The 12,508-nt window shown below is 45.5% G+C and overlaps 1 protein-coding gene across 1 annotated transcript in view; it reads left to right on the forward strand.

Moving 5' to 3' along the window:
- The first annotated feature begins 338 nt into the window (after positions 1 to 338).
- Positions 339 to 12,508, forward strand: part of HHAT (hedgehog acyltransferase) — a 161,384-nt gene continuing 149,214 nt past the window's right edge. The window contains exons 1-7 of the mRNA XM_040612122.1: positions 339 to 508; positions 880 to 1,016; positions 2,407 to 2,474; positions 4,171 to 4,284; positions 4,880 to 5,074; positions 6,340 to 6,552; positions 10,058 to 10,229. Coding sequence (XP_040468056.1) covers positions 923 to 1,016; positions 2,407 to 2,474; positions 4,171 to 4,284; positions 4,880 to 5,074; positions 6,340 to 6,552; positions 10,058 to 10,229 — 856 coding nt within the window. The 5' untranslated portion in view covers positions 339 to 508; positions 880 to 922. The remainder of the gene's footprint in view (positions 509 to 879; positions 1,017 to 2,406; positions 2,475 to 4,170; positions 4,285 to 4,879; positions 5,075 to 6,339; positions 6,553 to 10,057; positions 10,230 to 12,508) is intronic.

Here is a 12,508-nt window from a genome sequence, read left to right on the forward strand (position 1 = left end):
AGCGCGTTTCATGCCCAAAGACAAGGGTGCTGCCCTGTAAACGAGCCCTGCTGCTGCTCTCGGGCACGCGTCGGCCGGGCCGCGGCGAGCGAGGACACGGGAGCAGGGCCGGCCCAAGCCCCGCTCCACGGGGAACCCGGCGGGGCCGCGCGGCGCCGCTGCCTCGCAGCCGGAGCCGCAGCCGCGGCCACGGCGGGGCCGCGCAAGCCGCGGGGCCCGCTCCGCCGCGGCGGGAGGGCTGCGGCGCCGCCCGGCGGCCAGGAGAGGGCGCGCAGAGGCGGGGAGCGCCGCCCCGCTCCCGCCCTCCGTCCGCGGAGGTGGTGGCGGCTCGTAACGGGGCGGGCGGCGCCAGGGCCGGGCGTTGTGTGGAGCGGCGGCGGTGCCTTGGCGCGGAGCTGCCCCTCGCCGGCCGCCCCGCCTGCCTGTCTGTGGGGCTGGAGCCTCGGCTCGGCTCGCCTGGGGCCGCGGATGCTGCGCCTCCCGCTGCCGGCGGCGGAGCCCTCCTCAGGTAAGGCGGGGAGCGGGGTCCCCCTCCGCTCCCCTCAGTCCTCGGCCGGTGAGAGCGGCCGGGGTCCGGCTCTGGCCCTGGCTCGGTACTGAGGGCCCCGTCGGGCCGTCGGCCCCGGCGCCTCCGCAGCCGTTGCGGCCGGGCAGGACTCGCCTGCCCTCCCGGCAGCTGCGGGCGGAGCACGGCCGCCTCCCTGCCCCGAGCCCGCCCCGCCGCAGGGCCCCGGCAGCGCGGGGCCTGAAGCGCGCTGGGTGGCCGTGCCCGGCCCGCCGGGGATCCGTGCGAGGGCCCGGTGCGGCAGCTGCAGTGCCCGGTGAGGGGTGCCCGTCCGTCTGCCGCGGGGCAACCTCTCCCGTTGTCTTTCCGCGCAGGGAGGGAGCCGGCGGGGTCTGCGGGGGAGCAGCTCCCAGACCAATGCTGCTGCCGGCTTGGGAAATGCGTCTCTACGGGCTTCTCGCCGTGGGATCTCACCTCTACGCTTTCTACGAAGCGCACCGTGTGTCTCGAAGTAAGTCTGTGACACGGGTGTGCTTGTGCCCTCAGTGCTTCCCGTCCGTGGCTGGTGAGGCTGCTCGGGTTCAGTTGGTTTCCACTTTTTTCTCTGGGTTGTTTTCTGCTTTTCTCCTCTGCAAAAAGCGCCTGTGCTCTTCCTGGCTGCAAACCAGCCCTGTGCAAGGAAGCAGTAGCCAGGTGCCAGCTGAGCAGAAAGATTTGTCCCAAGACTTTTCTGCCTTGAGTGCTGGGAAGTCCCTCGGCAATGGTGTCCTGGCACTCTGCTGTCAGGGAAGAGACCTCTGAAGCTCAGATGAGGGAAGTTAAGAAAGTTGGCTTTGAATTGTTTTTTTTTTTTCCTGGCTAGACCCGTGCAGCAGCTTGGAAGTGGGTGATTTGGAAGCATCTATGTCTCCTGATGGTACTTGCCGGGGACTGGACCTGGGGAGGTCCCAGGGCAGATGAGCGCTGTGCTCTCTGGAGTTCTCAAGCTCCTGTGCTGGGCTGTGGGCTTGGAGCAATGGTTGGCTAGTCTGTACGGCTTTGATGTCAGTTTCAAAACACCTGCTTGTGCCTCGTGTAACCTTTTGGTAGCCACTACGGCTTGGTTTTGGTTTAATGGGACTGTGTAGCGCTGAGGGGTGGGCTTTTAAACCATTTAAATACAACTTGTAGATGAAAAAACTGTGTTCTAGCACACTGATACTTTAAGGGAAATGAAGGTGCTATTATCTAATAAAAGTATAGCTAGTTAGAGAGGCTCGTTAGGGAGATAAATATTGCATGTTATTAAGCTTTAATCAGCAATGTTCTACATTAATGACCCTAGCTGACTCTCAAAGAGCTTAAGGGAAGAACAAGAGTAATGGAAAGGCACTTGCAGGGCAGTGAAGGAAGTGCTGGCTGAATGGGTACAGAGTTGTGTACCCATGCGTACAGCATGTCTTCTACAGAGATGGTGGTATGGGAGCAGGTTCTGGAGGCGGCTTCTCTGAGTGGTGTTGTCCTGCTCAGGCTGTACTGGTGGTCATTGTCACGTCTGTGACCCTTCTGCTCAAGTGGTAGAAACCAAGCAGCCCTGAAAGACGGGAAATGAGGATTAGTGCAGGTTTTGTGTGGTAAAAGGTTGATTGCTGTCTGCTGCTGCCCCTGTTCCAAGGGGGAAATCAAAGCATAGGTTCTGGGCAGTTCAGTGTCTTTGTCTTTGCTGTGGGGCAGAGCTGTGGTCTGGTTGGGTAGCTTGCCTGGTGAGCAGTGACATGATGATGCGCCCTTTCCTGGCTCCCAGTGTCCCTGTTGGCAGAAGCAGTGCAGGAGCATGTTGCTCTTGGGCAGCAGAGGTCGCATCCCTGACTCTCCCTGCTCTGGCTGTCATGTCCTTAGCAAAGGTTTGCTCTTCTCTACAGAGTATGAAGCTGCGATGGACAGAAGGTTTGGGCTGGAACCAGGGACTCTCTTTTGGGGCCTGAAAAAGGTAGGTTGGGTGACTGGTACCAGAATCTTTTATTTTGTGGCACTAATGTCAACATTATGTCTTTATGCCTTTTGCTCACCCAAACTTCTGATCTAGCTTCAGAGGTTTGTAGTAACTTTACAGATTTGGATATTTGTAGTTAATTTTAGTCTGATGAGGAAGAAGGACTTGATGAGTGTGTCTATATCTAATAATCATAACAAAAGTTTTGTTTTTCTTGATCCCTAGCTTAAGTGTTATATCCTTTACCTCCTTCATTACATCATTTATTAACCTTTTGTTTTACTGTTTGGCCTTAAAAGCTGTGATCACCCTTGACATTTCCTGCAGCCTTTTTCCACTCTTGCCTGTCCTGAGGTGGTTTGGATAGTGCTTAACATCAGACAATACATGTTTTTCTCTTGGTTGGCTTGTAGTCCAGCATGGAGCAGAACAGATTTTTTGAGGCATAAGGACTTAAAGAAACATGGCTGGTATTAAAAAACTAACAAGAAAACTAGGACTCCTCTATCTTAAACCAAAAAATACAACCAATGCCCCCACCTTGCTTGCTTTTGATGTCACATCCTTTTGAAGTGCAACTAATGCATCTAATACTGAGGATGATTTACACAAGGCCAGGAATGTGTGTCTGTGGAAGTATTTTGGTGGTTAGGCCCACCATCACAGCTAAGGGACTCTTGACGTGTTTTCAAGAAAGCCATAAAGCACTTGTGGACATGAACTTTTAGTGGGGCTCTGTATGGGACACAAGGCTACCAGCTGATCTCAAATAATTTAAATTAAAAGCCATGTCACAAGTATTTCCAGCACACCTGACTTCATCTGATCTCATCTAGGCTTTGTTGAAACAGGGAGTGAAACTTCTCTTCCTTTTCATCCAGGCCCTTTGTATTCCAAGGCAAAGTGGAGTTGCTGTTCGTATCCCTCATGAGAGGTGAGGGACATGCATAGGGAAGGCAGTGCTCTGCCTCTGTTACCTTTCTTAAAAGCTCTTTCTTGAAATGCTGACATAAGTTGAAAAAAGAAATTCCTGGCTAAACCTTGCATGGGTTAAGTTCTGTCCTAAATTTGTTTTTTTTTTTTTTTGTTTTTTATTTTTTTCCTTTCTAGAGGAAAAAAAAATCCTAAAATCAAAAGGAACAGGGTAAACAGAGGTATGAATCTGTTGGGTCTGAAGACATGGTCAGGAACAGTAGTAGCAGATTAATTTGTTTCACTGAGGAGCTTCCTGACAGGGAACCAAAGCAAGGATGTGTTGGTCTGGGGAACCCTGAGAAGTGGGACCCTTGTTCCAGGCTGCATCTCTGTGTAGTGACCAGCCTGTTCCCTGTGTCCCAGGGAGGAGGGTGTGTGTGTGTGCCTCCCTACCTGCTTTGTGACTAGAAAACTCTCCCTAGTGTTTGTGAGGGAAGGCAGTTATTGCTGCTCAGTCAAGTTTAGCACCAGTGTGGGGTTTAGGAGTCATGATGTGATCTAAAGCTCTTCTGAATTTCACACCATTGGAAATCAAAATGGTGCTGTCTGAGTTCACAGCTGTAAGTGATCTGACTGGATTGCTGAAACTATATTCCTCATATGCAGAGTTCTGTGGTGTTGGGTAACAGACCTAGTGTGTTAGAGATGTTTTCTTGTTCCATAAGAACATGCTTTTATGGCCAGATACACATAGTGACCAATTCTCTTGATGCCTCAGGACCCCATGGACTTTGAGTGGAGCTACTGGATTGAATGGGGAAGGGAACGTATACTGTGGCTTCTGGCTGGTCACCTGCTGGTATCACAAGTGTCCAGGCTCTTGGTGGAGAAGGTATGGATGGATTTTCTTCACAAATGGGAGTTTCTGTGGGTTTCTCTTTACTCTGGGTATGGGAAACTTGGCATGGAGCTGATTCTGTGGGGTGAGTTGTGTGAGTGGGTCTGTAACTGTGCACATGTGAGAGCAAGTAGGTCAGCTGCCTTAGTGTTTGGAGACTTCAGCCTCTATCTAATCCATGAAATCCTGTGCTTTGTTGTGAACCATTAACCAGTGTCATTTGACCTGTACACAAAAGATGGTGTAGTTGTTCCTTTCCAAGACTGAAGTGATGACTGCTTGGGTTTTGCCACGACTGCATGATTGTGGGAAATGACCGGTATGTGCCATCACACCTGCTAGTTTGGGGAAGGGAAGGAGGAAGTTATGTTCTCCCCCAAATCAGGGAGGCTCTGGATTTCACACATGCTGCTACAGAAACACCTTCCCTTCCGTCTTTATGGATACAGTTGGGTTTCCCTGTATTGCTTCATATGTGTTCTTAACCTTGTTGACTGCAACTGTAGACCCTAAGTGGGACAGCACAGCTGTTAAGTGCTTTTTTCTTTAGAAATTATCAAACTAAAAATTGTTTTTCTCTTTCTAACAGTATAAACCATGGTGCTTGATGGTTTACGGAATGGCTGCCTGCTGGTTGTTACTGGGAATAAAGGGCTTTATTGTCATCTTGTTACATGCAACTATTTCATTTGCTGTGGCTCAGTTTCAGCTGTCACTCTTGACATGGCTGTGCTCCCTTATCCTGCTATCCACTTTACGCATACCAGCTGTGGAAGAAGCCAAGGTAATGTGAGCAGAACTAATTAAGCATCAAATTAATCAGGGTGGTGGTTGTCCATTATGACAGCTCTCTTTGTCAGACTACTATCCTTTCAGTTGATGTACGCAGGGGCTGGCTTGGAGAACCTTAGGCAGTAATTCTGCAGTGACTCATGCTGGAGCTTCTCCAGTTAGAAAAAGTCATATTTATCAATCATGCTGGCCAGTGCATTGAGTTGAAATGTGCCTTAATGTGTAAGTGATATGCAGTAAAGCTGGAGTATTATTCTAGAAAACATATCTTGTTTTTTGGAGCTGTAATTGTACCAACTTAAGGTGCTGATTCCTGGGTTCATATCCAGGAGTTGCTTAGTCAAGCCTGACAGTACTTTACTAGTGTCTGCGGATGCCTGCATGGAAAGGGGGGGACTGTTTCTCCAATGCTTTGATTTGTGCCAAACAAGTTGCTCACAACTGATTGGTGCAAGCTCAGGTTTTCTAATGGTTTTTGCTGGGCAATACAGATTTTAGAGAAACTGCTGCTCAGCTGTTAGGAAATGTCCTTGGTGCATTTACTAGGACTAAAGGGGAAAACTGGGCATATGTTTTAAGGCTTGTTGTCCTGATGTTCAGGGGGAGGGGAGATGAACAGGTAGGGTCTGCACGGGATATGGACAGATTTGTGCCTTCCTGAGAGGAGGAAAGGGCCCACTGCAATACAAATGTAACCAGACGAACTCTTTGCTGATGTTTCCAAATTTTTTGTGATAATGTGCTTTTTGTTGGACATGGGTATGACAGTGAGTGTCAAACTTGATAAAGGCTTAGTAACATCTTTCCACCCTTGAGCTTTATCAGGAGGGGTGATTCTTTTCAGATCTGAACTGTAGCCTTGGCTTCAGCCCTAGCAGTCCTTCAGCTGTCAGTAGTGTTGCTAGCTGGTTTAGATATTGTAGTATTGTACCAAATCTGAGGGAGATAATGGCATTGCTGTAAGAAAAGCTCTCCTGCTGTCATAGTTCTTTACCTAATATGTTTCTGAAATCAAGCTGTTGTCTCTTTATGCTGGTTGCAGGAGCTCTGGAGGTCCTTTCTCCATCAAGAGCCAATGCTTGTTGTTTGTGTGTTAAGTAGTGCTGTTCATTTCAGATGCTCATTCCAGCTGCTTTTTGTTTTAGTTGTTTCCTGCTGCTGGTGACCCTGAAAGTTAGGATCTGAGTGGGCATTACTGTCCAGCCATATGGAAAACAGCATTGCACCATGGTGATCTGGCTTTGTTTTGTCTTGCAGAGAAAGTGGTATGACACAGAAAATGAGTATTATCTGCTGCTTTTCACTGTGTCTGTCCGCTGCCTCTTCTGCACTAGCTTCAGCCTGGAGTACTGCTGGCATGGACCTGCCCAGAAGTCATCCCACTCGTTCCTGTGGATGCTGGCATACGTGTTTTATTATCCCATGTTCCACAATGGACCCCTTATGAATTTTGATGAATTCAGTAAGCAGGTAACTTTTTTAAGGTCGTGCAGTTACAGATTTTTCAGTGCATCTGTGCCTCAGGTGATTTGGGTGAAGAACTATTGAAGAGTGGGGATCTTTCAGCTGTCAAAACTAGGCACAGACCCTGTACTTTGAGCAATAGATTTAAGTATGATAAGTTGATTTTTTTTCTTCATCTTGAGGTATTTTAATACCAATCATGAGAACATGTCAGGTACACGGTTTCATCCAGTTTTCCTTGAGATGCTCTTTTAATGGTGTTTCGTAGCATAGCTTACAGATAAGCCTGAGTTTCAGCTTATTTTCTAGTTACCTACTTGACAAAAACTGGTACTGATGAACACCTTCTGTTTGAAAGTCTCCTAATGTGAGTCTCTATCAATTGTCCTTCTCTCTGAGTGTTGACATACACTGTGTGTGAACAGGAAGGCTGTAGTTAGAAATCAGTCTCTGGTGTTTGTGCTTGTATGCCAGCCATGGCGTAATACTGAACTCGCGTAAGGCTGGTAGCTAACATTGAGAATATATTTAGTCAAAGTCAGTCTTTAGTGCTTGGGTGGAGATGGGTTGATTAGACTCTAGTGTCAGAGAAGGTGGAAAGAAAGCAAAATAGTTCTTGAAGGCTGAATGATTAGTCTCCTTTATCAGACTCTGATCTGTTTCCTCCTTGAATAAATATTTTTCCCTTGATGAAGTACATTAGGGGGAAAAACCTACAGAAAAGGAGTTTTCATTCATGCATGTTTTGACTTTAGTAAAAGCATCTTTAGCTGATTCTATAATATTTTTCTTCCTTGCTAGTGATTTGAAGGACTTCCAATTTTTACTTATTCTCCTCGGAGATTAAGAATTATTTGGGTTTCTAAAGCTATCTTCTGCATAATTTGGAAAATATCAAATGATACAGGGATGTGAAGACTGGACAATTTTGAGCATAGCGTTGGGAACTTGACAATGTCCTGAGTATCAACTTTAAGACAAATCTTCCTCCCCAAATTCTTCTGCTTCACAGGATGGGGTTTTTTTTGTCTGGTATCAGATTCATCCCTTCAACCAAGGAACCAATGACACATTACATTTGAAGAATGTTTATAATGTTAGTGTGCAGCTGGTGAACTGGGTTTTTGTTTGTTTTTCTTTCCTCCATCAGGCAGAACAAAGTAACATTTTCAGCTGCAGCTGGCTATTAAACAGATTTCAGAGTCACAGAAAGCTGCTGGGTTGTATTGGGAATTCCTGAAGGCTCTAGTTTCCCCTCACATTGGTGTGAAAACAGCTGATGGTTTACTTGGAACACTTTCATTCAGACTTCAGCAAGTTGAGCAGCTTCTTTGATGTGGAAGACCTGCCTATCTTACTGAATGTTTTTCGTGGTGCCTTGCAGGCTGCTTTTCAAGCCTGCTTCTACATGTCAGGGAAAACCCCCACGTTTCCATGCTTCCCTTTCCTTATTTTCTTGCACACTTGAGCAAGAGGTGAAATGACACCCTTGATGTCTGTAGTTAACATTGCTTTATCTCAGTGGATGAGTGGACATTTCAAACCATGAAAATGCTTGGCATTGCTTGCTTCTCTTTATATTTGGAAATTTCTGTTGAAACCACAGCTAATAAACTGGGCTTTATGAAAGGGAAAACTGAGATTCTGGTGGACACCTGAGTGACAAGTCCTATGATCGTTTGTCTTCAGTAACTTTGGAAGATGCAAAGCTGAATGTTATCCTGGGCTGGGTGTTGTAGGAAAAATCTCCATAGATGTGCATAGAAACTGAGGTAACTTATGTTTTTCACTGTTTATTTCTTTGTAGCTTCTGAAGTGTGTTAAGTTCCACCTATGTTCTTGTATCCCTGGCAGTGGGAGAGTTTTTCTTTCATGGAATGTTTCAGAAGGCCTGTGAGACTCGAAGCTGAGAGCAGCTTGGGAATAGCTGGTAGGAAAAATTGGTGGTGGTGGGATCTTGCATTGAAACTAAGGTCATCTAATGGGGCTCAGCAAAGACTTGTGGCAAGACCACCTGTGTTCTTGGTGTGAGGAGAAAAAGGAAGACCGAGAATGGTATACCTGTATCTGCAGTAGTTTCTCAAATGCACGGACCTGTTTGTTTAAAGCCATAAGGAAGATGGAATGAACTCAACAACCTTAACATGTTTCTTGTTGGTGTTTGCTGAAGGCCATTGTCAGAGCTCTTACCTGAGCAGAGGCTACTGCCTTGACAAGCGAGGATGGAGAAGGGTTTAAAAATCTGCAGTACCTATCAGTTGATTCAATGTGCACAATACAGAGAGCATGTTTATTGCTGCTATAAGAAAAGACCACCTCCAGAACCCCTTCACTGAAGCTGAGACTGAGACAATGGCTCCTGCTGAGCACACTGGAAAGCAGAAGTTCTGGAGATGGAGACAAACTGTTGTATGGCCTAAAGAGCATAATACCTGTGCTGGTAGTTGGCATCCTTTCCAGGCTAAAATGAGACTGACACTTCATCAATGGTCTTGTTGAATTTCTGAGTTGAAGCGGGGCATAGCGGGTTCTAGTCATGAGTTTGGAGGTCTGTTGTGCAAATTCCTGTGATTAAATGGTAGTCTCCGAGATTTCATATAGCTGGTACAAATTAATCTCCAAAATGGGTGTCCTTCTTCATTTGTGAGTAGGTGGAGATAACTGCATGTTAGCTGTACTGTGTGCTTGCAATTATGAGGGGGTTTTGTCCATGCAGATGGGTTGGTTCTTTACCTTGTACATGCATTTTCAGTGGCCATTTGGATACTGAAGAAGGGAATGCTGCAAACACACAGATGTACAAAACACGACTAAATTTTTAGGCAATCCTGTGTTTCTGTTACTTGATCATACTCTCTTTTACTGCAGAAAGAAGGTAAAATTACAGCATACCAGTGTGTTTGCTATAGTTAACAGCGTAAAAGTTTGGGGCATCTTGAGAAGCCTGTCAACTGAAAACCTTGGTTTATCTGGTATTTTACTTGCACTTAACTGCTGTTAGCTCAGCATGTCAGGTAGGTCTTGCTGACCTTGGCAAAGCTACAGGAGAAAAATTAAGAACTGTCCTCAAATAATCAATCACATGCAGCTGGTAGAAGTTGAAGAAATTTTAAGAGCAAGCAGTTGTTTCTGTGTTTGGTAGAGTTGCTGACTGGAAAACCTTCATAGTTCTTTAAATTTCTTTATCTCTAGAGCTTGATCAAGTTACAGGAATTAAGTGTCTCATGCCTGGATTCTGTTCAGGTTAACACTTGGCCTTTTCTACAGTGGTTTGGTGCAGTGTATGGTCACATCTGGTCTCTCGTTGATTTCTGCAGCTTACTGAGATTAAGAATGGAGAAACCAGTCTCCCTCAAGAGTCTGTCAGGAATTTCCAAAAGATGTGGTCAAATGGTCCCCTTAATAATAGTAATGAATAGTAAATGCAACCTAAAAAAAAGTTCTCAGGATGAATATTTTGAGTAAACCAGTCATTTATGTGGAATGTAACCTCTTTAAATTTCTTCTTTAGATGAAGAGACAAGAAGCCTTCAGTTTGAAGACCAATCTCATCATCTTAATCGTGGGCATAATTCGTATTTTATTTTGGTGGTGCCTGGCTGAATTGATGATTCATCTCATGTATATCCATGCTCTCTACAGCAGTGCTCCACCTTTAGAAGCTGCATCCTACTGGGCCTTGGGTGAGTATAGGAACAGCAGCCTTCTCCCCCCCACTTCAAGAACCCCAGTCTACTACTTTTATGTCCATCTGTACACACTTCTGAGTCATAGATTATGGCCAGTGACTGTCAGAACGGTGGTCTACAGACTCTTAATATGACACATAGATCCTCTAAGCAGGTTACAGTTGAACTTACTGAGCTGCTTCCTAAATTAAAAAGTATTATGTATTTTTTCCAATCTAAAGTGTGTCTAAAATTTCATCTAAAGTTGTCCCCCCACCCAAGCCACAGAAGTGGAGACTTAAAACAAAAATAGTTTAGTGTAGGGATGGAGGAGGGGAGATGTTAAGAAATAGTGTCTATTCATCTGCTGCATTTGATGTTTCTAGTTTGTATTCATGTTGAAAAGTAAATTAACAATACTTATGAAAAGAGCAGAGGGAAGGACTTGCAAACAAGGTGGCCTGAAAGTAGCAGTCAATGTCTTAGCCCTGTTTTCTTGCTTGACTTCCTCTTCTGCCCCCTCCCAGCCCCCTGCTATTGCATTAAAATGACCATTTGGGAGGAGGGGGTCGGGGGTGGAAAATGAGCACTGATGCATGTAGCATAAAACAGCAAGAGCTTTGGGTGCTGGTATATAGGTAGATAAAGGCTAACCGGTAAGCAACTGGCCAGTGTGGTTGGTTTGATTTGCCCCTCAGCGCTGTCCTGCTATGTGTATCACCCAGTAGGAAGAATGAAAGCAGAGAAACCCCAGGCCATAAAACTGGGTTCTTAAAAAACCTTGAGTGCTGAATTGAAAGTGGTGTCTTTTACTGTACCATCAAGTAACAGGAATGTGGTCCTGTCAAGCAATGACCAGTGTGTGTGTGTTGCAGGATGCTCCTATATAGGACTCTGGTCAGCAGAGGGCAATGTGTGCACTCTGTCTCTGTATGTATATATATGCGTATACATATATACACACTTAATATGTATTTCAATTTATAATTTTATATATAAATAAAGAGCAAGAGGTTTGCCTCCATGGTTCATTCTACCACTTCTCACTCAGTCATGGCTTAAAAAGGGGATTTTTAGTTTTTATCTCCTGTTCTAAATGCTAGTTCATTGATGAATTAAATCTGTTAGCTCTTGATATGTGTGTGTTTGACAAAAAGCTGGCCAGTGGATAAGGCAGGCAAGGCTACAGAAGTAGGGATGAAATATTTGGGCTTTGGTGTTAGTGGCAGATTCCTCCCTCCCATCAATACTACTGATGCTGATTTTAAAAAAGAGGGGAAAACAAGTTGCTTCCACAGAAAGCCAAGTAGACTATGTGCTTGATGAAATAAAGAGTTCTATCTTAAGAATTAAAATACATTTTGAACAGAGGATTAGAAAAGGCTAAAATGCCTTAAAGCAACAGGTGATGAAAGCCAGTGTTAAAGCAAGTTTGGACTGTAAAGCTGCCTAATTAAAATATGATCATTTGAATTAAGTCCCCTGTGGAGATCCTGCTTTTGAGAAGTGTGTTCAAAGTGTAAACCTACTCTTATTGAGCTTTGTCTTTGCAGTAATGAAAGCAGGTTTATAAAATATACTGCAAATGAGACTGAGGCAGAAGTCTTTCACTACAATGATTTCTCTGCAGGCTTTATCACCATGGTTATGTAGGTCTCCTTAGACTCAGACCAGTGGCAGGCCACTGTTGTGACTTACTTTAGGCAGCCATTGATAGATGAGTAAGGGTACTGGTAATATTTTTCTGTTGATCCTTATGGGTCTTACTGTGCTTCTACACCAGTTACTGTACACAGCCAAACACTCCCCTCATTGCATATTCTGTGTTATTAAAACCAGTTACATCAACTGAGTCTTGGGACCAAGGAAGCAGCTTGTTGTTGACGTGGGAGGATTAACCAGGTGGTATGTTAGCTGTTCTGCACTGCTGGATTTTTTTGTTAGTTTTGTTTCCTATTTAACTGCAGCAGCTTCAGAGCAGCATGGAGCATCTACTTACACTGTGGTGCCTGGCTGCCTCAATAGCCTGGTGAATTTAGGGGAAAGGCTGTAAGGCTGTCTTGCAATCAGCTTTAACTAGGGAGATTATAAGTACTGCTCCATTTTTCTTCTGGGATATCTTTGAATGGTGGGTAATAAATGCCAGCAGTGCAGCAGGTAAGGACAACAGTGTTGAGATTTTGCTCTTGGGACCTTAAGGGCAATGATGATGGTCAGTCTACACCTCAGAAGTGTGAAGCTATGCTGTGTTCTGCATCACTTCACGTGGTGTTCCTGTGAGGTGAGACAGCAAA

This window comes from Falco naumanni, chromosome 12 (assembly GCF_017639655.2).
Source record: "Falco naumanni isolate bFalNau1 chromosome 12, bFalNau1.pat, whole genome shotgun sequence".
Classification (NCBI taxonomy): Eukaryota; Metazoa; Chordata; class Aves; order Falconiformes; family Falconidae; genus Falco; species Falco naumanni.